Raw genomic sequence first — 27852 nt, 5'->3', positions numbered from 1 at the left:
GATTCAGTCCAGGATTCCTTTTTTCATTACAAATATGTGTACATCAGCAGAAAGTACACTCTTAGGCTTCCAAGAATGCCTTCCTCCCACCCTGGAGTGTACATACTTCCTGTCCCTCTTCTGATACTCCCAGTTCCTCAACATTCGTCTCAAGACTTACTTGCCTTGTCCCAAGACCTCACACTTTACTTCTAGCCTGGGTCCCTCCTGTCTGCCTGCTTCTGTCACACATTTCTTGTAGGGAAATTGATTTTATACTATCTGGTTGTGTTTATTAATTGTGGAATTCTTCTCACCCCAACCATAGTAAGCTCTTTAAGGACAGGGATGGTGTCTTAAATCCCCCATGGCATCTCACACAGACACAGTGGCGGTTTCTGCATCAGAAATTCACTGAACTAGTCATGAGATGAGATATTATAAAGACACTTAAACAGAGAAAGGAAATAGGGAAACGAAAGAAGCCACAACAAGACCCCCTGAAGAACCTCCAACAGTGCAGCAAAGGAACCTCTAGGTGGCTAAGCTACACTTTAGGCAGAGATAGGCCAGTGCATTCAGAGCATCCAACCTGGCTTCCTGGAGGCTCTCACACAAATTGCTACACTCACCTCCTAAGGATAACTCTTACTATTCCCCTAACGGGTTAAATACCAAAACATCCACCCATAGGACTATGTGTATGTGTGTACAAGAGAGAGAACGAGAGTGAGAGCAAGAGAAAAACATAGAGAGACAGAGATGGAGAGTAAGAGAAATGACAAGAAAGGATAGAAAACATCAGAAGGCTGAGATACTGAGAAGAAATAAGAGGTGAAAAGGATAGCAACAGAGAGGTGCAGCTATTTATAGCTTGCCTGTGGTCCTCTAACACCTGTCTGGCTCTGGTTGCTGTTATAGCAATGCTTTATGAAGGTTATACTGCCTTAAGGAATACCGTAAGGATTTAGTTTTCCTATATAGTTGCAATATTCAAAATAAGCCTGGTAATTGGGTCATCTTATTAGCAAGCAACTATCCCTAAGGAGTTCCAAGAGCTTTCCAGTCAGTCCCTCGTCAGTCCATGTAACACACTCACAGAGTAATGAGATGGCATGGATTATGAATAATTAGTCCATTTTTATCCATTCTTCAGTGGGTTTTCATTCCAGTTGGAAACTGTCTCTCTTTTCACGGATTGGAGACTTAAGAGCAAGGTATTACGGTGGACACATTAATTTTCATTATATGTTTTCCCTCTCCTTTTTTAACTTCACATACTGCAAGAATGTCTTAGAATTTATATGGAAAAGCCAGGCAATGCCCACGCTGAATAATCCCTGAGTTCAGACCATAGGTTTCTGGTCGTGTACAGTTTCAATTATGTGGGTGCTAATTAGTCAAGGTTATGAATTCACATAGGTGAAAGAGGTCAATGTAAGGTACAGCATGAGGACAGAAAGAGAGGGCAGTGAGGGCAATGGCAAATTAGGGGAATAAAAAAGAGGGAGAAAGAGGAGGAGGAAGTCAGGCATCTATGTAGGATTCTCAGTCCAACCTCCACAGTCTCTTATGAGTGCACCACACAGCATACTTGATATTATAAAACACACTGGCAACTCTATTACCCTCAAGATCCGAGGGTTCACTTAGAAACCCCAGCTCTGCAGGATGGGATGTGGGTCACAAGGCAGGGCCGAGGGGACTCCCCACAGGTCTCTCGCACTAGAATTTGGATGTCGATTCCTCCTACTTTGAGACTAAACTGCTTCTGTCACTTCAGCTAGAACTGTAGGCAAATAATTCCTGGCAGAACTTGGCCTATGGGTTGTCAGGGTTCCTATTTGATTAATTAAGCTGTCAGCATGGATGTTGTAAACACTGGATATTTTTGATTGGAGGTTCAATGGTCATTATCTTTGCTTTGCTAGCAGGAGAGAAAAGAGAGAGCAATGGCCTCCTATTTGCCTTTTTGACAGCACTTTCTTACTTAGTAATAATCCTTCATCAGAGAACCTCACTCAGTGCCGCTGGTCCCGACTACAAAGTCTTTGAGGGCTCACCCTGCCATCTTCTCTCTCACTGCCCTTTCTTCAGACCCAGGGTGGAGGTAGGGCATTACCAGGGGAATGTATAATAGTGGGAAAATTGATCCCATAGAAAGCTGAAGAGTCACTCATATCTAGAGTCAGGCTAAGCCAGTGCCTCAGCAAGTCTCCATTTACAGGTAGACCATCAAGGAGCTTAAAGGAGAATAAATGGATTAATCTACCAAAAAGTGTAACGAGGATTAATTTTACTATTTGATTACAAACTTCGCAATGTGTCTGGCTTCTTTTAAAGATTATTTATTTATTTATTTATTTATTTATTTTTTATTTATTTATTTATTTATTTTAGAGTAAAAGAGAAAGAGAGAGAAAGAAAGAGCATGAGTGGGGGGTTGGGAGGGCAGAGGGAGAGGGAGAGAGAGAATCTAAAGCAGACTCCAAGCCCAGAGTGGAGTCCAACGTGGGGCTGGATCTCACGACCCTGAGATCATGACCTCGGTGGAAATCAAGAGTCAGATGCTTAACTGACTGAGCCACCTGGGCGCACCTGGCCTTCTTTTGTAGGGCCAAGTGGACAGACCACTAGGCTAAGATTCTGATCGTCTAAGAGGAAGCTGGGAACAGGGGGTTTCCCCTTCCCTGCACAACCCTGGGTCAGTCACTCAATCCCTATGCACTCCGGTTTCCAGATTTTCAGTGAGGCTTATTCCTACCCTCCCTGCTTCCCAGTGTTGTTTTTGAGAATAAGAAAGTAAGAAGGTGCTTTCCTATACATTATCTCCTTTAATCCATAAATAGCTGTTAGAAGTAAATATTTTCAGGTGAGGAAATGTAACTGGGGGGATCTGTGATTCTGTTGTTGCTCTGAGTGGTGGAACGGGGACTCTCACTGGGTCTGTCTGACTCCAAACCCTCCCCAACCACTGTATTGTTTCCTAGACCCTTTATCAGAGGAGCTGTCATCCCTGAAATGTCTATATACCCAGAAAAGGGTCAGTCACTGTGGCATAAACCTTTTCTTCAGACCATAGTGCATTACTTTACTATAGGTGAGTCTTATTTGACCATGTAAAAAAAAAAAAAACCCAAAAAATAAACAAGCCACAATTGCACTAACTTTTTTGTTTTAAAGGTAAATTGTTTTTAAAAAGAGGAAAAATCATATAAAATCATGTATTGCACATTTACCCTGTCATCTATTAGTAAGATTCCTTCCCCTCCCCAAGTCTCTTACTGATGTTACTGACAACAATCTCAGCCCTCCAATTTATCTTTCATACTCTGCCACAGTAATCTAAAAGGAAAACACTTAAAGCTTTTTAATATAATCCTTTTAAGAACTCTTCCATAGAATCTTCTGGCTGTTTATAGACTAATATATAAACTTTGAATCAAGGTATATGAGGCCATCAATATGTTTCCAAGTTTTCTTTCTCCACTGAATTTCACATTTTTTTCCTAGGACATCTATTTTCCCATTCCATTGGGTCAACTCCTACTTGTTCTTTGAGATCCAGCTCTTCTTGGGGGACTCTTCCAACTAGTCCTACAGTCTAGTAGTCTACTCTCCAGTGTGCTTTCCAAGCACTGTGCCCAAGAGATTGGCATTCAGCTCAACTTCTAGTGTCCAGGGTGTCCCCTCCAGACTCTTTGAGAGCAGAGGATGAACATGTATTAATACTCTAATCCCAACTCAGTGCTTTGCACATGAAAGGTGTTCAGTAAGAGTCTAATAAACACATTCAGAGGAAAGTTATGGTAACAGGAGCCAAACAAAAATCTGGCAAATAAATATATAAATGTAAAAAAGAAAAGTAAAGTAATCCTTTATGAAGAGAAAAGTTACTGAGTATAAGTGCCAAATTTATAGTTATTTTAATGTTGGCACAAAATCTAAAGTATCAAAGAAGAAAAAAAACAGATAATATATTAAGTTACCATACTACATAGACTACAGTATTCTGCAGAATTAAGGTAATTTGTAATAGTAGTTCAGCATCTCCTTGAGTTAGTTGTCTATTTTACTAAAGAGTATAATGAAAATAAAAACATGGTAGAGTAATGTTTGTAGTAAAACAATTTTGAGAAGCGTTAGGCTAAAGAAGATTCACTTTTTGGCCCTTTGCATCCTCAGAGCCTTTAATATACTAAGGTGTGTTGGGATTCTCCAAGAAAAGGCACAAAACACAGCATGACCTAAATGCATTTGACCATGGAACTTTTTTTTTTTAAGGAGTCTTTCACAGGACACGTGTTCATAGAGAACACACTCTGAGAAACACTGTCCTAGTTTCTTAGACGCCATTATTCGTCACTTCACAGAGGCTTAAAAATGAACACACTTATCATCGATGCAGACACAGAAGAAAAAATGTGAAATGACGTCCCATATAAATGCTGCTTCAAAATGATGGAATGGGTAGCCTATTTTTATTAAAACACAGCATGAAATAGTGGAGAGAGCGTAGGCTAAGAAATATTTCTCCACATCTTACCAGCTGCATGATTTGGGGCAAGAAATATCTCAGCAGATAAACTGTGCTCTGTCCATGAAAATCACGGATAGTGAGTTTATCTGGACCCCCTGAACCAAAAATCTATAGGGGAACAGAGGTCTCAAAGGGTCTTGGTTATGCTCTCAGATATAAGAAATAGTTCTTTGCCTTTCTCAGCTCCTGCCGCACCTGCTCACCTCCTACGTCTTTGAAAAACTTGAGGTCATCAGGCATGATGATCAGTTTCCTATCTCTCTACCTAACACATTCACATTCTCTCTTACCTCTTTCCCAACACCCTAGAGGACAGGGATTCTTCTTCCTAGACAATCCCTCATCCATGCCTCCTCTTCACCTCCTCCAGCATTCTGCCTCAGCCATCCAGCGATTCTTCTGAATCTTCAGGATTCTTCATCTACTGGCTCTGTCCCTCATGCCTCATACACATTAAAGTACCTTCAATCCTAAAACAAACACCCAAACCAAAACACCACCTTCTCTAACCTACATTCTTCCCAAGTTACTATCCAAATTGTCTTTTCTTTTCTTCCAAAAAAATTAGTCCACCTTTGCTATGTCCACTTTTCATGTCTCATTTACCTTCAAACCATTAAAATCTGGTTTGTCCCTGAGTAACCAGTGTCCCCATAACTGCTGAGTTCAGTGCGAAGTTCTTACGTCACTGTTGTATTTGATAAAGCTGGTCACCCTTTCTACTTTAAACACCCAACTCTCTTGGATTTAGTGACACTGCATTCCCTGATTTCCCTTGTTGTATTTGATAAAGCTGGTCACCCTTGTTGTATTTGATAAAGCTGGTCACCCTTTCTACTTTAAACACCCAACTCTCTTGGATTTAGTGACACTGCATTCCCTGATTTCCCTTCTATTTATCTGATCACATGGTCTTTGTCTCCTCCAGGGACTCCAGCTCCTGGACTGATTCTTTAAAAGTTATTTGCTCTCAGGATTTGAGCCTCAGTCTGCTTCTTACCTGATTTACTTTGTCTGAATAATTTTACCCATCTATGATGTATGAAATCAAAACTGATTCCCTAAACTTCAGAGGCCTTCTATTGGATATGTTTATCTGGAAGTCCCTCAAGTACTTCAAACTCAAAAGGCACAAAGAAAATCATATTTATGCCTCCACTATTTCACTGGTGGAGGTAGGATGCATTGTGATTAGGAGAGAATGTCAGGGTTCCAACTGGAGCCCCAGCACCCTCCAGATGTGACCTCAGGTAAGTTACTTATACCACTCCAATCCTCATCTCATCTGAAAAATGGAGATGACCTTAGTCCCGTGCCCAGAGGGGTGCCCAAAGAATTAAATGGGACGTACACAGAACCCCTGCACAGTACCCAGTGTTGGTGAGTGAGTTATCAGTGAGAGCCACTATCATCATTATCCTTTCCCACACTCATCTTTTCCCCCCCAATTTCCCTGCATTCTTTGTCTCATTTGGAGCCTCTATCATCATAGGCATACAACCCAGCAACCTGGGAGCTACCTGACTCTTTCCTCCCCTCTGTCTGCACAGACGACTGCCAATCACAAGTCCTGTGGATTTTGCCATCCAAATGTTCCTCAAATCCCATCCGTCTTCTCCATTGTTACAACAGATGCCCTAATCCAGGCTCTAACTCTCTCTCCAATCTTGAACCCCCGACTGAGAATTGATAATGTCACTCTCATCCTTAAAACACATCAGAGTCTGACACCCCAGCTGGCTTTTGGGAAACTCTATTCAAGAAATGAGTGAAACAGAAATATTGAAGTGTTGAGGATAATTCAATGTTTTATGTGGTTAAGAATGCAGAATATGTGCAACTGATGTCATCCTGTAATGACTGGGCTCAGGATGAACGACTTCCGTGTGCCATCAGTAAGGGCTGCACTTTCAGACTCACAGGATGGCCAAGATGGAAGGGACTTCTAGCACACACCCCTGGGGGTCTACCAGCATCCGCTCTTAGTGCTCCCTGCCCCTCTCCTCTGAAGAGACTGAAAAAATGAAATAATTTCATAGCTTCTCTTACAGATAAGGGTGGCAAGTGAGACATGAATAGCTTGCTGGGGGCTTCCAGAAAAGCTTTCGCTGTCCTGACGGGAGGAGCAGGTTTTGCTGAGGACATCCTTCCCCTCTGCTTTCTGCCATAACCAGAAATATGAAGCCTGGAGCCATGGGAGCCATGGTAGGACTGAAGAAAAGGCAAGAGAATCTTCGAGGTGCTCTCCTGCACACCTTGGGTTCCTGTGATTGGGCCCAAGGAGCAAGGAACTTGCTCATGAACCCTGTCATTGGCTTGGAGGGCTCACCAGGTAGGGCTGCTTTGAGGGGGATGGCTGGTAAGGGATCCAGTTCATATGTCTCTCCTCAGAATGACTCTCTCTCAACAGGATATCAGGTAAGTAGGGGGCGCATGTCAAAGTAGAACAAAGTAACACCACAAACTTCCTGTTTTCACAGCTGCAGCTCTAGGTTAGCAAAATCTAGAATGAACACTGCTCCAGATTCCTTCCATGATTTGTCATGGCTTTAGACTCAGACGTAGAAAGACAGAAAAGGCCCCACAAAGGACCAGGCACATCTTTCAGCCACACCCACCTCCTCAAATTCATTAACACATCTTACCTAACGCACAGAGATGGCTGTGCTCTTCCAGCAACTAATGAATGCAGTTATCAAAGTGCGGGGACCATCTGTAGCTCATGCGCGGAAGTCCTGGCTGAGGAAGTGCACTTATTCCCCTGTTCACCTTCTCTACAATGAGGACCCAGAAAACAAGGGATGAATCCGGGGCCCTCTGAGAGAATCTATTTACTTAAGTTTAAAAAGAAAGAAAGAAAAAAAAAAACTTGATTTAAAGGCAGGATCATGGGGCGCCTGGGTGGCTCAGTCTGTTAAGCGTCTGCCTTTGGCTCAGGTCATGATCCAGGAGTTCTGGGATAGAACCCCACATCTGGCTCCCTCCTCCGCAGGGACTCTGCTTCTCCCTCTGCCCCTCATCCCACTTGTGCTCTCCCCCTCGCTCTCTCTCAAATAAGTAAATAACATCTTTAAAAAAATCAAAAAAATAAAGACAGGATCATTTATAAATAAATCCTGTGGTTCTGAAGATAGTAACAAAGGAAACTCCAGTGCTTAGCACATCCCGGCTCATCTGACACAAAGTCACAGGGAAAGAGAAAGGAACAATAATAAAAACTGAATGCAAACTGCAAACAAGTAAGTGTAAGGTGACTTTTTTTCTGTGTTTTAATATAATGATAGCTTGCTCTATGCAATAGTTATATTCTTTAAATTAGTGTTATAAATTGGTCTTTATTGATAAATCTAATCCTGGTATAAACACTTCAAAAGAAATATTTGAAGAGATTCTTTATGTTTTTATTTTTTACAAAGCATTCTCTTTCCTGTTTTTTAAATCATTCCTTCTACTTTCTAGGTTTCCTGAAATTGAGGTGCACCTGCATGTATGTATAAGACTCTGTGCTTCCTTTCATTTCCAGTGCACATTTGATACTCTTGTCTCTTCTCATTACAGCAATTACCTTTAAAATCCAATTTTCATGGTTTTATTCAATCCTATTGAAATAAATATTGCATTTTTTTCTTTTTTTTTTTTTTTTAAGAAGGCTCCACGCCTGGCATGGAGCCCTGAGATCAAGACCTGAACTGAGATCAAGAGTCGGATGCTTAACCAACTGAGCCACCCAGGCGCCCCACAAATACTGCATTTTAAGAGAAATATCTCTGAGCCCCATGAATGTCCCACAGTTCTTTCTCTTCAGTCCTGGTCCTACCACCGTCATGAAGCCTCAGGCCGTCATGGCACCTCCCGAATGACATGGGGTGCACAAAGAACACTAACTGGGATAAATCCTCTATCATTGGTCTTTTAAGGCCCTTTACAAATGTGATTGATTTCTCATACACTAAAGAGTAGAATGTGGAATTATGTTATTTTTCTTTCCTTGTTTCTGCAGGAAATTTGGAAATACAAAATCCTCAAATGTAATAACACCTATTATAGGCTACACATATTGGAATACAGCTTAACTCCGAAAGTACACATTGTGGGGTCTAAGAAGGATTCAGAATACGTGTTGGTTTTTAAAATATATGGATTTTTATCTCAAAGGTAAATTTGCTATGCTTCCCCTCTCCCACCTTTTCATTGAAGGAACAAAAGTAATACAATGCCTTTTGTGAAAAAGAAGGGAGGACTTCACATGCTCACGGTGGTGATGCTGTGGTCATAGCCCTGACCTTCCCACTCAGGACAAAGCACCCTGCCCCAGTGGCTCACAGCTCCTACTGGGAACCCAATCTGACACTCCTCTTGTCATCTTCCCTAAGACTTCTATTATTATAACTGTTTTCTGAGTGGTCTGTGGGAAAGAGCCTCAGACCTCAATCAAGCCCACTTCAGGGACAAAGCTTTCCTCTCTCCTCTCTGCACTAAATATTTGGCTATAAAGGAGATAAAAAGTTCCTGTGTAGTTGGAGCAAAACTGGGGACAGAGCTTCAAACGTGCATTTGTTGACACACGGGTAGTGATCATGGCATTACAAAGGTGTGAAGGGCATTTTAATCAAATCTAGTCCAAACAAATGTGCGTGTACACACAGCCACACTGACCCAAAAGTGATAAATGAACTTAGGGGAAAAAAATACAAATAAATTTTCATCAGATTTTAAAATACTCTGGAAAATATTAGCTGTGGATTCCTTTCTCACCTGAAGTACTCATTATTAAAAAATATTAACAATAATAGTCTGCTCCCTAAAATGTAATGAAATTGTGGTTATTGCATTTCACCTAACATACAGAAATGATAATTTAGTTTTCCTTTCTCTCACCCCACAATTGGGATAGCAAACAGTTCTGTGCAAAACCCCCACATTGTACTGATGTTGTTTATTCAACGATCTCTTTCCTCCTTTCCCATTTCCACTCTGGCTTCAGCTGATTTTCCCACATTTATGTACAAATTTGTATTGTAAATGAAAGGAATAGAAACCATATACCTCAAGTAGTTAGGGGTCAGAGATTTTTTTCTAAGGAAGTGTTGTTTATTTTTAGCTTTGATGTTATTACTCTTAATTTATATATATATATAAATGTAATATATATATAAAAATATAATATATATAAATGTTTTATATATATATATATATATATTCCCACAGAGATCATAATTTTACCTAGATGCCTACATATAATCATATCATCGTCCTTGCCTTTTTTCTCTTTTCCTTACTAGCTTCCCCATTCCTTTTGCTTCTCCCTTCCTTATTTTGGTTATTCTCCCATCTCCCACCAAGGAATGCATGTCATTACCTATGTGTGTGCTTCTTACTCTTTTCTGCACTTACAATACTCTGCAGACCTAGGCACAGACATAGTTACACACACGTAGAGAAGATCATATATACTCCTCCATATTTCGTTTCCTCACCACTACCTCACCTGAAATCATCTGGCATAGGTCTAATTCATCCTTTTTTTAAAGTAACAATCCATTGTGTGACTATATCACAATATATTCCACCATTCCACTACTGACGGGTGTTTATTTTTATGTCACTATAACAATGCTACAGTAAATAATACCTATCTTTATAAACTAGACTTTAAATATCTTTGGTATAGATTTCCAAGAGTGGAGTTACTGCATCAAAGGCATATGTCTTTTTAATATTAACAGATACTGCCAAACTGCTTTCTAAAAAGGTTATGAAATTATACATTTATATCAGCAATGTATGTTTTTCTCAACATATATGCCAGCAACAGATATTACAGCTTTTTTCTAAATTTTTGCCCGTTGGATAGAAATGACTTTGCTTGGCTTTCCCAGTCTGCTAGTGAATTTGACCATGTTTTCATGTGATTACAGGTTATTTGGACTTTCTTAATTGTGAATTGTCTCTTCATATACTTTGTCTATTTTTCTATTGCTTGTCTTCAGATTGTCAATTTGTAAGAGCTTTTTTTTCTATGTTAACCTTTTATCTCTGATGTATGTTCTGAATATTTTTCCAGCTCTATCTTTTATTCATTGACTTCATATGTGATATTTTTGTCATATACTTATATTTTGGTCATTTGTTCATATATATGGTCATCTGTGGTATTTTGGCATATATAAAACAAATATATATACATGTAAAATAATATATATAATTATACATGTACAGATAAATATATATTAAATACAAGAATATGTTAAATGCATATACTTACATGTAATATATATATATACTAAAATACCAAGATGTAAAATACAACATCATTTAATTTATTAAAACAACAAACAAAAAAACAAAAAGCCCACATACTTTTCTTACTCCACAAAACCAACAACTACATATTAAGTAATCTTACATACTGACATTGATTTCTGGATTCTCTATTCTGTTCCACAAAACACTTCTTATAATATGTTCTGATAGATGCTTCTGATAGAAAATGCTCTTTTATTTATTTTTTCTTTGTATCATTTTCTTGCCAAGTAATTATTCTTACAAATGAACTCTTATTTTATTCAAGACAAAAAAAATCCTTCAATTGGAAATGCATTATATTTACATACTAATTTTGGGACATTTAAAAAAAATTGAGATATCATATCCAAAAACATACTTGCTTTTTCAAAGTTTTTTCACATCTCTTATTAAGATTTAATAGCTGCTTTGTGTTCTGCATCTTGTTTTTTTTAATTCATTTTTATATTTCATAGTTTTAGTAACTTTTATATGTGGAATTTTTTTTCTTCTTTCTTTTTTTTTTTTTTTAAGATTTTATTTATTTATTTGAGAGAGAGAGAATGAGAGACAGAGAGCATGAGAGGGAGGAGGGTCAGAGGGAGAAGCAGACTCCCTGCTGAGCAGGGAGCCCGATGCGGGGCTCGATCCAGGGACTCCAGGATCATGACCTGAGCTGAAGGCAGTCGCTTAACCAACTGAGCCACCCAGGTGCCCCTTTTTTTCTTATTTCTATTTCTAGGTTCTCAATGCTAAAGAGAAAGGCTATTGACTTTTATGTATTTATCTTCTATCTAGCCATCTTACAAAGTTTTATTAATACTGTGCCTTTGTCCTTGAATTTGTTGGGTTTTCTATATATACAATCATAGCAGTAGCAAAATATATAATTTTATTTTTCTCAGTATTTATAGGAGATATTTCTCATTTGCTAAAATCTTTAAAGCTTAGAAAAAAAAAAAGAATGGCAATAGCAGGTATCTCTAATTTCTCATTATAATTAAATTAACTTTTTGCAACTTAGAATACCAAAAGTTGTTGGTTTGGGGTAAATAATTTTTACTATAATTGAAGAAATTTTTTTTTACTTTTGTTTTATTTAAAATCTTTAAAAAAAAAAAACAGCTGCTGAATTTAATCATGTTCCTTTCAGTGACTATTGATTTGATTGCCTGATTTTTTTCTTTTAATTTATTTATATGTAGGATTATATAGATAGTTTTCTGATATTGAGCCACCTTTGCTTTTTTGTGCATGTGTTTACTTGCTATATCTGTAAATTTCTAGGGAAATATTTACTAAAATGTGTCAAATGTTAATAACTATAATTTAAAGGGTACCAGGATCTAATTAATCTGGGAAACACCCAACCAAACAGAGTTAAATGGTACTTCCCAAAACTGTTAAGCTAATGTATATTGTCAACCTACAAAAGGAGATAAGAGTACAAAGTGTTTCGTGAACTTTACTTGACTGTCTATCTTTCATGAGCCATCCTATGGGAGTAGATTAGAGCAGAACAGAGTTTGGGAAATGCTTATATGGAGATTGTATACTAAGAACTGAAAATAGTTTTAGCACGTAAGACCAATGAAATCGTGAGAGAAGAGTTGATAAATTAAAAGCCACACTATAGGATGTCAAAAACAACTGGGGAGAAATAATTAACTAACATTTGTACCAATTATACTCTCTTTTATTGTACATATTTTTACTTGGATAGGCCCAAATGTTTGGCATTATACAGATCCATCTTAGAGCATAGGGTGGTCCTGGGGCAGGATGTAGCCCCAGCTCCAGCCAATTGTCAAAATATAATTCTAGGAAGTAAACAGTTGCACCTATATCCTTCTCTACTATGTGGCCCATGGTATCATGACTATCATAACATGATGACACAGATGGACTATCACAACATGGCTTGCCCAAGGCACTCACCAATGACATATTCCACTCTGAAGAGATCCCTTCTGGGGTCATATGGACGATTGAAGTCAATCTGGATGAAGAAAGTCTGTCCTCTACGTACAATCAGCTTGTTGTTTTCATACTTGTCAGTGTGGTGGTCCACTTTATTGGTGTCCCATCTCTCCTTGAACAGGTGAATATTTGCGACATGAAGGTAGTCTACACATAAAGAAAACAATTGAGGGACACCACTGAGTAACTTTGATACAACCACAAACTCAAAAAACAAGATTGCTTTTCCTGATTCTTTAGGTATTGAGGTAATGTGGTCTGTTGGATTAAACTCTCTACAGGGGGTTGATAGATTTAAGAGTCATTCTCTTGTGACATTCTTGCCTTCAAAGAGGATTTTAAAAGCTTTCCCCGCTGTGACCTCACTGCATACCACAAGGGATAGACAGAGCAGTGCTGATGATGCCTCCCACATAGGTCTAGGTACAGAGAAACTAGGACCAGAGTTCAAGTCTACACATTCCCGGGCTCATGCTGGCTTTCATCATGACTATCACCTCACTATGCCACTACTTAGGAAAAAGAAAGGGATAGCCATTTCAATTTTATCTTTAAAAAGGGAGGCATTAAATCTGACAAAGCCTCAAAGGGATGTTCCAAAGGTCCAAAGTTGACCTTTAATTCAAAATTCTCCTCTTCAGGTAGGGTCAAATACCCCTCCTTCTATAATTCTAAAAGTAGATCTGGTCCCTCAAAGGTAGGAAAGAAAAGAACAGGTGTGGAGACAAAATACTGACATTTCATTGAGATAGATATAACTGTTTCCACTTTGAACATGAAAAAATAAATCTTCACATTTCCACCAATCTGGAAGTCAACCCTGGTCTGATACAAAAATCTATAGGTCTTTCCTCTGGCTTTTGGAATTGGGAGGGTAAATGTCACTTATACATTTATTTGAGACATGATAGCACTGGATAAAGGTTAGATCTCCTCCTACCTTTCTCCCATTCCTCTGCAAATGATCACTGAATATGGAGGTAACTCTGCCCATCTACACTGGTAGTTTGCAAGATCTAGTCTAGAGATAGATTTCTGCATGCACACTTGGAGTTGTAAAGGGGAATTAGGGAGAGAGGCTGGTGGGGGTACACTAGCCTTCTGCCTACCCTGATCCGGTCTGTTGCATGGTTTGCCCTCACAGCTGTGAATACAGTATACACAGAGCACAGCTGCTGAGCCTGTACTTATGCTGGAGCATCACCCGGAAAGACTCCAATGCCTTCCTTTGTGTTTACATGGGAATCCTGTGCAGGACAGTTGGTCCCCTCTAGCCTCATTTTTGTCTCATAGGCAAAACCAAGAAGTTGGGCTCATTTAGATACTCTCCACTTCTAAAGTTTAGGAGTTCCTGAAACACTCTTGATTAATTCAAAGTCCAGGTAATCCTGAGTTTGAATCCCAGGTCTCTTACTTACATAGGTAAGGGATGTCACCTCACAGAAGCTGAGTTTTCTCACCTTTCAAATGAGGCGACTAATACTTTGAGAATTTCTACAAAAATTCAATTACATAACAAGACAACAGCTCTGGCATGATGCCTGGCACATAGTGGGGCCATAGGCTTACTTGTGGCTAGCTTAACTGTAACTCTGATGGAGCCATTGTATATTTTACATGATGTGGTGTTCGGTGGGCTATTCTGACTGCAACATTACAGCCCAAAGAAGTGCAAGATACAGTTCTATTTTTACCCCATTGCAGAACCCTGAACATGGTCCCCTAAAGGGCACTTTCCTTCCATTATGCTGTGGGTGGAAGATGTTTAATTCTCTAGACCTCTCTCTTCCAAGCTGCCTTTCCCCTAAGTTCTCTGGTCTTATTAAGGTCACAGTCCCTAGTGTTAAGTCAGCTTCAGAAAGAGCTGGAGACTCATAAATGTCTTAGTTGAAAAGGACCTTAGTAATCAACTCATCTGGTCCTCCTTCTTAGCACGGTGCCTTTCAATAATGTTTTTGTTTTGTTTAAATGTCTAAAAACTGAATCCTCAGAAATGGGTTTAATCAGGTCTCCATTCATCAGCACCAATGGAAGGAATGCACTGATATTATAGCCTCACAGAATCTCTGAGGGCAAAGGTACTTTCTAGACCATCTGGTAGACCTGCTATGTACTGCATGAAACATCTTGGAAGCCCAAATGCTTGGGCTTTTTGTCTTCATCTGAACAGGAAACACACTATCTCACAAAACAAACAGTCCATTTTTAAACAATTTTAATTATTTGAAAAGCCCTCTTAAGATGAACTGACATCTGCTTCCTTGTAATTTTTCTAACCATGGATCTTGGTTCTGATTTCTGGATAAATATAGACTACATTCTATTCATTTCATCTGGTACTCCTTAGGTATATAAAGGCTTCTATTCCTTTGACTAAAACATTCTCCATTTCCTCAACTGTTCTTTTCCAGAATTTTAACCCTCTACTATTTTCTGGAATGCATTTCATTTTATAAATTTTCTCTAGTTGTATTTTTCCTAGAATTAAGTACATTATTCTCGCTGTGGTATTTCCAATGAAAGACAGAGACTGCTACATCTTTCAAAACAAATAGCATATTTCTATTATTTCAATCAAAGATATCGTTAGTATTTTGAATAGTTTTACCTTATTCTTGATTTACATTAAGCATCTGTTAAAGCAAAAACCTTTAGGGTGGGGGGATGGGTTAGCCTGGTGATGGGTATTAAAGAGGGCACGTACTGCATGGAGCACTGGGTGTTATACGCAAACAATGAATCATGGAACACTACATCAAAAACTAATGATGTAATGTATGGTGATTAACATAACATAATAAAAAAATTAAAAAAAATAAAAATACATTCTGATGTCATTTCTACCAGTAGTGCATTATGATTCAATACAGATCCCTAGAAGCCAGCCATATCTATACAAAGGTTTTCTTCTTTGTAGCTCAGTTTTAAGGCTTTGCATGTATTCATATTAAATTTCATCTTATTGAATCTGGTTAATTATTCCAAGCTCTTAATATAATTGTAGACCCTAAGCATATATTCAATATATTTAATATTCTCCGCAACTTCCTGTCCTCCAGGAATTTTATGCATGTCATTTTATGTTGCCATTCAAGGCATGGATATAAATGTTGATTAGGTCACTGCCTAATAAATACAAGCTCAATAAATACACAGTGGTAGATACTAAAAAGTGAACAGATAATTATGACATAGCACCATAAGTATTCTGATAAAGCAGTATAGGGTATCGGGTAGAAGAGGGTATCTGGGAGGTATAGGAAGCCTGTAACTCAGATTGAGGAAGTGGAATTAAGGAAGCTTTTTGGAGGAAGTGAGGTATATAAGCAATGGTCAGAAAGATGAACAAGTTATCCAGGTATAAAAAGGGGTGCGGAAGGATGTTTCAGGGAGAGGGGAGTGAAGACTTAGGCAACAGAGTGTCTGGTTTACTTAAGAAATTGAAAGATGATTGGTTGGCTGGAGTGTAGTAGTGGGACCACAAAGGAGGAATAGGCAGGAGCTGCTCATGCAAGCCCTGTAGACCATGTTAGGAAATGTGGACTTCCACTGCATTGGGGATCCCGTGAAAAATCTGAAATAGCAAACTGACATGTCTTTGTATGTGTGTGTGTGTGTGTGTGTGCGTGTGCAAATTTCAACTTTTTCTGGTGAAAGAGTAAGAAAAGGAAAGGATGGTGGCCGTGTTGGAGGCAGGAAGGTCAGTTAAGAAGCTACTGCAGCATTCCAGGTGAGGGACTGGGTGAGTCTAGTCTGCCTGCAGGTATTGAATGCACTGGTCCTGAGCACTGCCAGAATTCACCTCATCTCATCCCACCTCCACTCCCATAATAATGTGCCCCTGAAAATGAGTATATTAGTTTTATGCCTTGGCTTCCCAAGCATCTTTGAGAAAGGGAAAAATAAAGCTGGAAAGAGAAAGTCAAGTATTTTTTAGTATCTGGTTCTCATTGGTTTTATTTTTATTGCAAATGGAAACTCTGGCTTTCTAGTTCCATGAGCCTGTCCAGTGAACCTGGTTAATGTCTAGTGAGTCTGGTTAAAGCCAGTCTATCCTCAAAGTAGTGTAATGCAGTGATACTTCGGTGGGATATTGATATGCACTGGAAGAATAAGAGTTCCATGGTTAAGCCAGTTTTGGGAAACCAAAGTCAATTAGGATACTTGAAGGATTTATGGGAGACTTTTATTGATGTAGACTATAACTCTCCTAGAGGTGTCATGTTTTCCCAACTTAAATGACTATGGGAACTATTTTTGGGGGCAATCAGTTTGCAGAATATGTTCTAGGAGATGCTTCACTATTTACTAATTGTGCAACCTCAGGGAAGTTATTTAATCTCTCTTCACTTTCTTTATCTTTAAAAAGATAATAAAACACTTGCCTTATAGGGTTAGTGTAAGCATTAGATGAAAAAAGAAATGTATGTAAAGTGCTTTAGCACTATGTCTGGGACTTAGTAAATTCTCACAAATTATTTTTATTATATTAGCATTGTTATTATTAAGAGAGGAGATTAGCATAGTGGATAAGAGCATGGATTTTGGAGCCAGACTGCCTGGACTCACATCCCAGCTCTGGCACTTACTATTGCTGTGACTTAGCACAAGTTATACAAATTTCCTGTGCCTCAGTTTTATCTCCCGCAAAATGGTGGTGGTGTGGGGATTAAATGAGAGAATGCTGCATTCCCGGGGTGCCTGGGTGGCTCAGTCAGTTAGGTGTCCCACTCTTGATTTTGGTTCAGGTCATGACCTCAGGGTCATAAGATTGAATCCCACCTTGGGCTCTGCACTCAGCATGGAGCCTGCTTGAGATTCTCTCTTCCCTCTCCCTCTGCCCACCTCCTGCCCCCACTAGTGTATGCTCTCTCTCTGAAAGAAGGAAGGAAGGAAGGAAGGAAGGAAGGAAGGAAGGAAGGAAGAAAGGAAGGAAGGAAGGAAGGAAGGAAGGAAGGAAGAAAGAAAGAAAGAAAGAAAGAGAAAGAAAGAAAGAGAAAGAAAGAAAGGAAGAAAGGAAGAAAGAAAGAAAGAAAGAAAGAAAGAAAGAAAGAAAGAAAGAAAAAGAAAGCAAGCTTCATTCCTTGTATTCTGAGAACACAGGCTTGCTTTTCTTTTCTTACGTTTCTACAGGTGGGTGAAATAATTTTCTCCTCTTCATTCCCAGAATACATTTTTCCTTTTTTAAATAAAAATTAATTATAATTAAGCACTTTGTGTCACGTTGATATAGGTGATTTTATTTGTGGGACTGTAAGCCCTTTGAGGACAAGACCTCATCTTGTGTACCCAGGACAATGCGAAAAGAAGCCATAGCAAATATACCACTTTTCACTTTAAACAAATGTAATGCCTGAATTGGAGCTTGAGGTTGGTTTATGCATCATAAAATGGATATTCTATTTATCATAGGATTAACCATAAAGTCTTTAAATGTCATTTATCAGACAATTTCACATTTCAGGACTATATTTAGTATGTATATTGTACAGTATTGAAGACAGTGATCTGGGGTTTTATAACATGAGGCCTCCAGCCCAGAGCTTTTATTTCAGACTGGAATAAAAATGCCATGCCTTGATAGTATACAACTTATATATTGCTTATAACAAAAGGTAAGCAAGAGTACTAATAAATTCTTTTGAGTATATAAAACCTAAGCCAAAAATAATCTACAATGTCACAGTGAAAACAAATATATATATTTATTTTTTCACATAAAAATATATATTAAATAATATTATTTTATATTACATAATGATAATATATAAAATAAACGTATATTAACATATACATGAAGGATTTGTTTTAAAATAAGGCAATCTACAATGTTATAATTTTAATAACACTCCATTCCAAGTATGGAGTTTTTAAAAATGTTATTTTTTTCTAAGTGATCTTATCATTCTCTACTGCAATATCTCTCTAACAGGTCATTGCCTTCAGGAAAAAAGAAAAAAAATATCATGGAAAATTACAGTGGTACCCTATGTGGGGGAAAAACTAAGGCAATGATAAGTAAAATTTCCCTGTGTAATCTCTTAAAATAAAAGTCCATATTAAAAATAATTTAAACCAAGGAAAACATTTCATTTAAAAAATAAAACTTGAGGGATGCCTGGGTGGCTCAGTTGGTTAAGCGTCTGACTCTTAATTTTGGCTCAGGTCATGATCTCAGGGTCGTGAGATCAAGCCCTGCATTGGGCTCCACACTCAGTGTAGAGTCTGCTTGAGATTCTCCCTCTCTTTCTGTGCCTCCTTCGGCTCGTGCTCTCCCTCTCTTTCTAAATAAATGAAATCTTAAAAAAATAATAATAAAACCTTGACCAAAACATGGAAGATTAAAAGCAACACTGAGAGTTTGAGAGTTTGAGGAGCTAATGTTCTAGACTGTAGTCAAATGGACAAGACATATGGAAGAGTAATGGGAGGGTGCTTTATCCTTTAGTGGGAGAAGGAAATGACAGCCCTATTGCCCTCCCCCTAGTGTAATCTGCTACATCTCCAGATCTGCAAGGGGGGTGAATACTAAGGAATAAGGTGAAGTCCCAATACCACCAATTAAACATTTTTTTCATTGCTCATGGACACTTACCCACAGAGCAACCTTTGTATTTGGTGTTTACAATACCTAATAATAACAAGGGCTCTACAGATGTTGGTCATAAAATATAAGCATAGATACACAAATATCATAGTTCTTTCTATTGTCCATTTTGCTTACTGTTGTCCATCTTCATGCAGTAAACACTCAGTAAACATTTATTAAGCTGGCATATAGATTTCTGCCTTTTTTTATTGGATTAACGAGACATAGTTTAGATTGAAAGAGCCTTCTCATCATCCAGGCTCCATTTGACACAAACATGAAATGAATTTGCTTCTCCCTGTCCAAGCCCAGTTCCTGGCAAAATGGAACCACTCATTGCTAAGCTACTTTTGGGTTTGGTTTTTTGGTTTTTTAGTTTTTTTGAGATATCGTAGCTGGGAAGTTGGCAGCTTGCTCTTTCGAAGTGACAGCTTTCAAAAAGTCTACCTAACACAATTTAGCCTAATTCCAAACACATCAGAAAATGGACTGTTAAAAAAAAAAATCTCTCCTCATGAGCCAGCTGCCTCCCTGTCTTCCTACCCTTTCCCTAATATGAAAAAAAGTAGATTATTTTCTCCTTAGGTTGTAAAAATATTCTTCCGAGAATGATTATACCTGTCACAGATGGAATCTTGAAATCAGTTGAATGTTTAGGTTCATATCCTAGGAATTCCCTAGTGAATTGAAATCTCCATGCAATCTTTGGTAATATTATTACCAAACTGTAGGCATAAATACTGTCCATGAGGAAGTAGGTTTGTTTATTGTTGAAACAACAGGATAAAAGTTCCTCTCTCTATTTCTCTTGGATACCCCAAATTTTAAAGTATCATTAATTAGAATGATTAAAAACATTTTCTTAAGCAGCTTATTGTTTTTTAACTGTTGCTATTCAAATGTCCTGTACCGTAAAATGTAGAAGAAATGCTCAGTGGCTCAGAAGAAGCTAGAATACGAAGTGAGACCAGTATCTTCTCCAGAGATGGAAATCTGCCTGGTTTACTTTTCCTCTCACCAGAAGTATCTCAACAGCCTCCAAATGTATTTCCTTCTCTCCATTTGCTCCTCACCATTAGAATTACCTTCATGAAACATAGTTCTGATTATGTCATTTTGCTATTTAGAATCCTTTGCAAGTCTTTCTTTATCTGCAGGAGAAAAGGTAAGGTCTCAGTGTACCTACTGTAACAGGTCCCTGCCTACTTTTCCCAAGCTCATCCCCGCCTTGTCCCCATTACTTGATATGTACTGTTCCCTCTGCTAGAAATGCTGTTCCCATGCACTTGTCTGCCTGGAAGACTCCTATTCATCCTCTAAGACCAAACTCAGATGGCCTTTCATCATAAAGCCTTCCTCACCATCTTTCCCACTGTCCCCACACCGTATCATTACTTTCTCTGTTCTTTCATTGCAACTGGCATAATTTCTGTGACATTATTTGTTGCACTGAATTGCAATTATATTTTCTGTGTCTATTTCATCTAGTAGATGGAGAGCCACTTGAGGCCAGGGATTGGCTTACTCATCTTTGTGTCCTCAGAGAGAACTTAGCATACTTCCTGACACATAGGTGGCAATCATTAAATGCTTTTACACAAACTGAATGAAATGATGAATTGGTTCTATACAACATCATTTCTTAATCATACATTAAATGCCTTCCTAATTCTTTTAAAAACCCTCAATACAGAGAGGTTTACTCTGCACAAAGGTGAGATTGATAATTAACTAGTTAATTAATTGCTTTGGTTCTGACAGGGTGTGGGGTGGGAAGGAGGAGAGATGCTCAGAAAGGCACAAGACCCCATTAGCCTGAAAGATTCTAGATCTCTCCTGCATTTGACTTTTTAGGGATCTAGACTTGCTTTCCAGTTTGAATTCATCACATTAGATCTGCCAAATAAGGATTATAATCACTACTGCAAAGGATAACCTATGGTTAATAATGCAGAGTCAAACCAGACCAAGAATATAAGGCTATCTTCCAGAACATTACATCTCCTGCTAAAATAACCTTTGAGACCAGGAAAGCTGTAGAGAGATTTCCAGAAACAACCACTAAACATTCAGAACAGTCTATTAGGAAGAGATGCAAATCCAGCAATCTGAGGAGATTTTCACATATTTTAATTGGCTACAACTAAGTTCAGAAGGGGGCATGAAGAACCCCTAAAAACACATGAGGATGTCAAACATCACGACTGACTGGATGGTCCCATCTCTGGGGGCTCACTGTCACCTCAAATATTTCCATTTTTTTTTTTTAAATATCATGATGCTGTATGGGAAGAGCCTCATGTGAGTTTATACATTTTGAAATGCAGGCTAAAGTCATTCTTAACCAAATATTCACAAAAGCTGTGAATTAGGGTATCATACCCACTCAGTGTATATTATATATATATTGACTGCCACAGGAGCATTCGAAATGAAAAATCTGCCGTTTATCCCTTTTCCTCCTCTTGCTTCTCTGCCTTCTCAGTCAGTTTGGAAAGAGCAGCTTGATGAAGGGACACTTTTGGAAAAAGCTTCCATTGAAACAAATGAGGAGAGTTTGACAGCCAAAGCTGTCCTCAGCCCAGGGCTCAGGGAGCTTCAAGCCTTCTTTGATGCCCCTAGGGGTCACTGCATAAACTGCAAGAAGACAGCAGCTAATCACACGTGACAGCCTTAGCCAGGGATGACTTGGGAGAAATGGATGTATTTTGTGTCAGAAAACCTGCTTTTGGCACAATAAAAGAGAAATATGAAATGTAAAGGATAAGTAGGGGATAGTTCTTGATCACATGGTTTCTGTACTGGTATTTTTCTTCTGTTCTACTCATCTAGGACTTCCCCCATGATACCTGGGTTCAGAGACCCTATCCTCATGGTATGTAGTACTTAGCTCACACGTGGGAGACAGATTAAATGAAGACATGTTTTTAAAACCTGGAACCTGCTATTAATAATAAGATTATAATGACTCTAGGCCTGATGAGTCATTCAATTCTCAAGTGATTGATTTTTCATTCATTCTACAAATAGTCATTGGACACTCATATTCCTCTGCCAGGGCCTGTAATAGGTATCCCAGAATGTTACTTGGGCTGTGGACACATATGATTGTCAAGCAAATGATGACTGATTTTTCAAAATAATTCCCCACCCGTGCCTCCAAAAATAAATACACAGAAATCAATAATCCCAGATTTTTTTTTAAATCAACCTACCTACTCAAGTTCTCTGGTAGTTTTGATTTCTTGTTAGGAACATTTTGTTCAGATTTCAGATATACAGCCCCTGTAAGCTGTTACATGTTCCCCTTAGAAACAAGTGTTCACTGGGGTGTCTCCCAACCTTGTAGGGTATGACAACTTGCACATTCTGAGTCAATGAGCATTTGTTGGTCAAGTGTCTCATAGATCAGGTGTCTCATAGGCACTAGTCATTTGATCATCATGGCAACTGGGAAGTAAGTATTGCTTCCATTTTCTTGATGGAGAAACTGAGGCTCCCCTGGGTGGCAAAGTTAGTAAGTGACAAATGTGGAACCAGAACCCAATTCTTCTGAGTCCTGAACCAAGGGGCTCTTTGCTACATCTCACTGTCTCTGTTCACATTTCTCCTCACTGATCCTATGCCCCTTTCTCTTTCTGTTCTTTTTGCCCACTTCTTTCAGCACCTTGGCCCCCATTCCCCAGGGCCAAAAGTCTTCTCTGCCAGAGGAGGATTTTGCTAAAACACTGAATACACCAAGGTATAATAATTTGCTTATAATTGCTTGATAATTTGACGTCTGCATGCTTTCCAATTTTATTTGCATTCTTAAGAGAAAGGAAGGAAAAGAAAAGAAAGGAAAAGAAAAGAAAATGATAAACCCAAGTTTGGGCAGTGAAGGAGTGAACATCAACTACTTGCTTTGACCTCAGTTTCCCCACCTTGTAACATGGGGATTTAGATGAGTTAATTAACAAGTCCTTTTTAACTCAGTTCTGTGTCTCTAATCGCAGAGTTGTAGGGAATGCAGCACCCCACTCGGAGAGAGCTCAGAACTACAAGTTCACAAGTCTGTCCGGATGCTTCCACTCAACTGAAGAAGCCCTTCTGTGAGTTCCCCCCTCCAAATTTGGATGGTACCTTAATGGATGGTACTAGATATCTCTCTGTTTTCACAGTTGGATATCAAATTGTCTAGACATGATAGTAACCCAATCAAACCTGTCTACAAGGTGCAGGCAGTTCTCTAATTTGCCGGACTTGTTAATAATCAGCATGGTTCTTTCCCTTTGCTTTCAACTGCTGATCTCTTTCTGAGGAGGCGGATTAACCACCCACCACAGGGGTGATCGTGGGCACCTGCCCCCAACAAGTGGGTGTTTACCTCCCAGTGAAACCTAGCGCACAGTACCCTCAGGAGCAGAAGTGGGCTTGCTGCATGAGTGCTACCAACAAAAAGTGGTCCATGCGAGATGCCATTCAAGGACATGTGAATGTCCCTGCTGTGACCCAAGGGAATGCTGTCTGTGTCACCAAGCCACTGCTGGCTCCTGGGCCCCATCACAGTTGACAGGGCTGAGTGGAGGTCAGCTGCTGGCTGCTACTCCCAGAGCAGGTCCCTTGGGATCATTGGAGGCGAGAGCAGGGGAAGCAGCTTGCCTCACCTGCTCACTAGGCTGTTCTGGAGAGAAATAGAGGGCTTCCATCTCCATTACTGTCAGAGTCTGGCATCTTTCACCAGCTCTGAAATTCACAGCAATGGAGGGAGGAGGGAGAGGGAAAGAGGCACAAGCCAGACAATCAAAACAGCCACAATATTTTGGAAGTGGAAACTTCCAGCTAGAGAATATTTTTAAAAGCAGAACAGCAGGGCTGGAAGAGGCATCCACTGAGCCAATGCCCTTGTTTTTTAGAGGAAATAGCTAAGAGGTAGAAAGACAAAGTGACTTCCCTGGGATCACAAGGCTATTGAGTGGTAGAACTGGGACAAGAATCTGGATCTTGGGGCCTTTTACCACTCAAAAGAAGGCTTGGGAGTCTTTTCTTTGATACCAGACACTGGCAGGGGAGCTGCTTTTGTGGGAACCTAGTGGAGACAAAGGGTGCTGACCCAGCCAGCACCTGCAGGTAGGAGCAGGTGGGGAACCCTGTACCTTGCAGGTTGACACCTCGGGGCATCAACCCTTGCAGCTCCACAGTGGGGAGGTCATCCTCTGCCGCATTGGACGCGTTGCGGGGCAGGGCTCTCCTGCCTCCAAATGCAGGCTCAGAGGTCTCGGACATTCTCAGCTAGCTTCACAGGCTCCTTGTGGGGGAGAAAGGGAGACACAGAAAAGGAATGGGAGGCGAGTTACATTTGAGACAAGGATTCAAAAATAGAGAAGCAGACATGTCTGTGTGGGGTAGCACTGAAGCAACACATTGTGAGTTTCACATAAATAAAGCTTGAGAAGTGGCAGTAAGGATTAGTCTAATGATGGAGCACAGTTCCCCAAGGACCTTGGGGAGATTTCTTGTTTGTCAAAACATATGGAAAGCAGAAGAAACAGGACTTATTTGGAGAAATAAGATTTTAGAAAGCAGGGTATTTTTCCCCCCTCATTACCCCTAAAGGCAGTATTTTTGTAAGAAACATTTAATGTCATATGCCCGTACATATGTCCATTTCATATAGACTTACGAAGCCCTAAGTCACTTTTAAGAATAAAGTTGTCCAGCCATGTCCAGATAAGTGGCATCCTCCAAAGCATTCATTTTTGCAACTTCATTCAACCAATATTTAATGAGAGCCTACTATGTGCCAGGCTGTGATCTGGGCACTTGGGATATATCAGAGAACAAAACAGAGGATTGTTGACCTAGAGAGCTTTCCGTCCAGTGAGGGCTAGGGTGGAGGCCACACTTTGCAGAGGTAAACAGAAAAGGGTGTGAGAAGGTGGCAAGTGCTTTGGAGCCAGGACCACACAGAGCAGGAGAAGGCTGATGGAATCTGGGTGGGTGAAGGGGGTACACTGCAATTTTAAATTAGGGCTATTAATAGCCTTTCTCTGAATGTATTTGGTCAGTGGTGCTAATACTGACTTTTCCCCAAGCCTGCTTCCCCTTCCTCTGGAGTTTGTACAGGCGAGGAGCCAGCTTAAACACCACACACCTCACTGTCAGGCCCCAATCAGTCGGTACTTGTTGACCAACTGACCAAATAAAGGGAGCCCTTGTTTCTGGCCCAAATGGAGCTTTTACCTTGATCACCTGGATCACCCAGTCATGACTCTTGGTTATTTGGCTCTTTTCAAAAACCAAGCACACCCTCAAAGATGAAGAGCATCCACTATAGAGGCAACCAGAGTAGACTGTTCCGGAAACATGTTGAGCAAAGGCAACACAGCTGGAGACAAGAGAACCACTTTCTAAGGTATTTGGTCTGGGAAGGAGACAGCAATGTTTGCGAGTATAAAGTCTGAATAGGTTTCCGTAAATACCTACAGACACAAAGGCTCCAGTGAGCTAAGGGGACAGGGAGAAAGGGTTAATGATGGAGGGAAGGTAAGAAAAAGCAGTCCTCTGGAGGAAAATAAGCCGGGTGAGGAGGGGAGGGTGTAGGGGAGAACAGAGTAGAGCAGTGCGGTAGCCTGTTGGGAGAGAGAACCCAGAAAGCTGAGAGCTGGTGAGCCCCAGGTGCTTACCAGGTAAGGGGAGACTGTGCAGGTGAGTGCAGGTGGGCAGGAGCAACCCCTTCTCCACAGGTCTGGGGGCGCAAGTGCTCAACTTCAGCTCTTGCATTGGGAGAGGGAAAGGGGATGCACAGGGATGCAGAGCCAAGCCAAGCTGGTGTTCTTACCTGGTCCTATATCCCTCTCTCTCTAACCTTTTGTTTCACCCCTCCATAGTCTGCTCCCCTGAAGAGAGGGGAGCTCCCTTGGGGGAGCACTCCCAGGTCCTTTATTCCCATCTGGTGGCCTTCTTGCAAGCAGCACCTTCTGGGAAGCTTGGAGTACCTGAGAAGTTCCCGCTTGGACAGAAGTGGGGCTGGGTAGGCGCTGAGATGGGGACCAGGAGAGGCAGTGGAAAAGTGGGGGCGCCTCTGACCCTTGTCCCCTATACCCGGAGCAGCCGCCTGAGGGATCGCTGGAAAACTCTAGGGCAGGGGGGCGGCGCAGCGGGCCCCTCGGCTCCTAGGTGTAGGTTTGCCGTGAGGCCCGGCAGGAGGGGCTGCTGCTTACCTGCGGTCCCCGCCTGAGGTGCCCTAATGCAGGCTGGCTCTGTGCGGCTCAGGGGTACTTCCTCAAAAGGACGCAGGAAAAACGACAAGAAAGTTGGCTCTTAAATAACTTCCTAACAGCCCCCACCCTCCTCCCCCTCCAATCCCACAGGGTTTTCTCCTCCCCCTTCTTGACAGCTGGAGCAAACAGAGCAGCTTCTAGGACTTTCTACTTACTTCTGCCATCCTGTTGATGTTATTCTGGCATGAGCCCCTCCTCCCACCCATGCCCCCTTACTCCCAAGTTCCTAGCCCTGCTTCTCCTCGCCATCCCCACCTCCAGTTCTGCCTCCCCTCTCCAGCGCCCCGCACACCCTGCCCCCTCCCTTTCCTCAGAGGGGCTGTAAGGGTCTTCCTCCGCAGGCAATGTCCCCCCTGGGGATTCTGAGGTTGGCTGCTTGGATGAAGGGTGGGTCTGCCCTCTGGCAGGCAGGTCACAGACAGCTGTGACCATGCAAAAAGCAAGAGAAGTGTGTCCTTCTTGAGTCAATAAGGCTGAGGAGGGATGGTCTGCGTTCTTAAAACATCCATGGGAGCCTCAGCCACCACCTAACTGCAAGACTTCCCACAGGAGGGGAGGCCCAGCCCTGGGGAAGATGAGTAAATAACTTTAAGTGTCACAAAATTAGAAAATAACTGTTTTTTTTTTTTTTTTTTCCTGAAAACCATTTTGGTTTATCTTCAAATAACTGGAGAAATAGAAAATTTTTCTTCTATGTATATATTTTTTTCTGAGTCTTTGTATCTCTAAATACTCCTATTTTCAGACATGGCTATTTTTAACCTTCTTTACTGTCTTCAAATTTCTGACCTTGCCCCCTGATCTAATTTCAGAGAGAGAGGGGGAAAAAAAAGACACCATCGGTTAGGAATTCTTTAAATTTTCTGCTACCAATCTATGAACTTGCCTGCAAACTTACCCATATTTCCCTCTTTCTTTCTCTTACTAAAGTGGAAAAGGTTTCCAGTCACCCCTTTGTCCGTGGCCAAGTGCATGAGGCCCTGCCTTTTTGCCTGTGGTCCATGTCACCTTGTTCTCCAGGGCCTTGACATACTGCGTATCCATTCTTTCTCCTCTATCTTCAAGCTCCCACTCGGGCAGCTTCTCCCCACCAGCACTGACACAACTTCAAGGTAAGTCTCTTCAATACTAAGTTAAATCCTTCCCTGGGCCAACATGCCCCCGGCTATTGCTCCCCTCTTTCCTCTTCATTGCAAACTTCTGCCATCTGGCATCTG

At 40.5% G+C, this 27852-nt stretch overlaps 1 protein-coding gene across 2 annotated transcripts in view; it reads right to left on the bottom strand.

Moving 5' to 3' along the window:
- The window catches only part of F13A1 (coagulation factor XIII A chain), a 151824-nt gene extending 125139 nt beyond the window's left edge, over window positions 1-26685 (bottom strand). Inside the window, exons 1-3 of one of the 2 annotated variants that reach the window (XM_081827727.1) lie at window positions 26576-26685; window positions 24509-24660; window positions 12743-12931 (exon numbers count right to left, since the gene is read on the bottom strand). In XM_081827727.1, coding sequence (XP_081683853.1) covers window positions 12743-12931; window positions 24509-24638 — 319 coding nt within the window. In that variant the 5' untranslated portion in view covers window positions 24639-24660; window positions 26576-26685. Of the gene's footprint in view, window positions 1-12742; window positions 12932-24508; window positions 24661-26038; window positions 26058-26575 lie in introns of those variants that run through there. The other variant, XM_081827728.1, reaches the window with a different exon arrangement.
- Between the last annotated feature and the right edge of the window lie 1167 nt (window positions 26686-27852).

The sequence above is a fragment of the Leptonychotes weddellii genome, chromosome 8 (assembly GCF_054177405.1).
Source record: "Leptonychotes weddellii isolate Sample4059 chromosome 8, ASM5417740v2, whole genome shotgun sequence".
NCBI lineage: Eukaryota > Metazoa > Chordata > Mammalia > Carnivora > Phocidae > Leptonychotes > Leptonychotes weddellii.
Note: the sequence above shows the minus strand (reverse complement) of the source record. Positions and strands in the feature narration are given on the sequence as shown.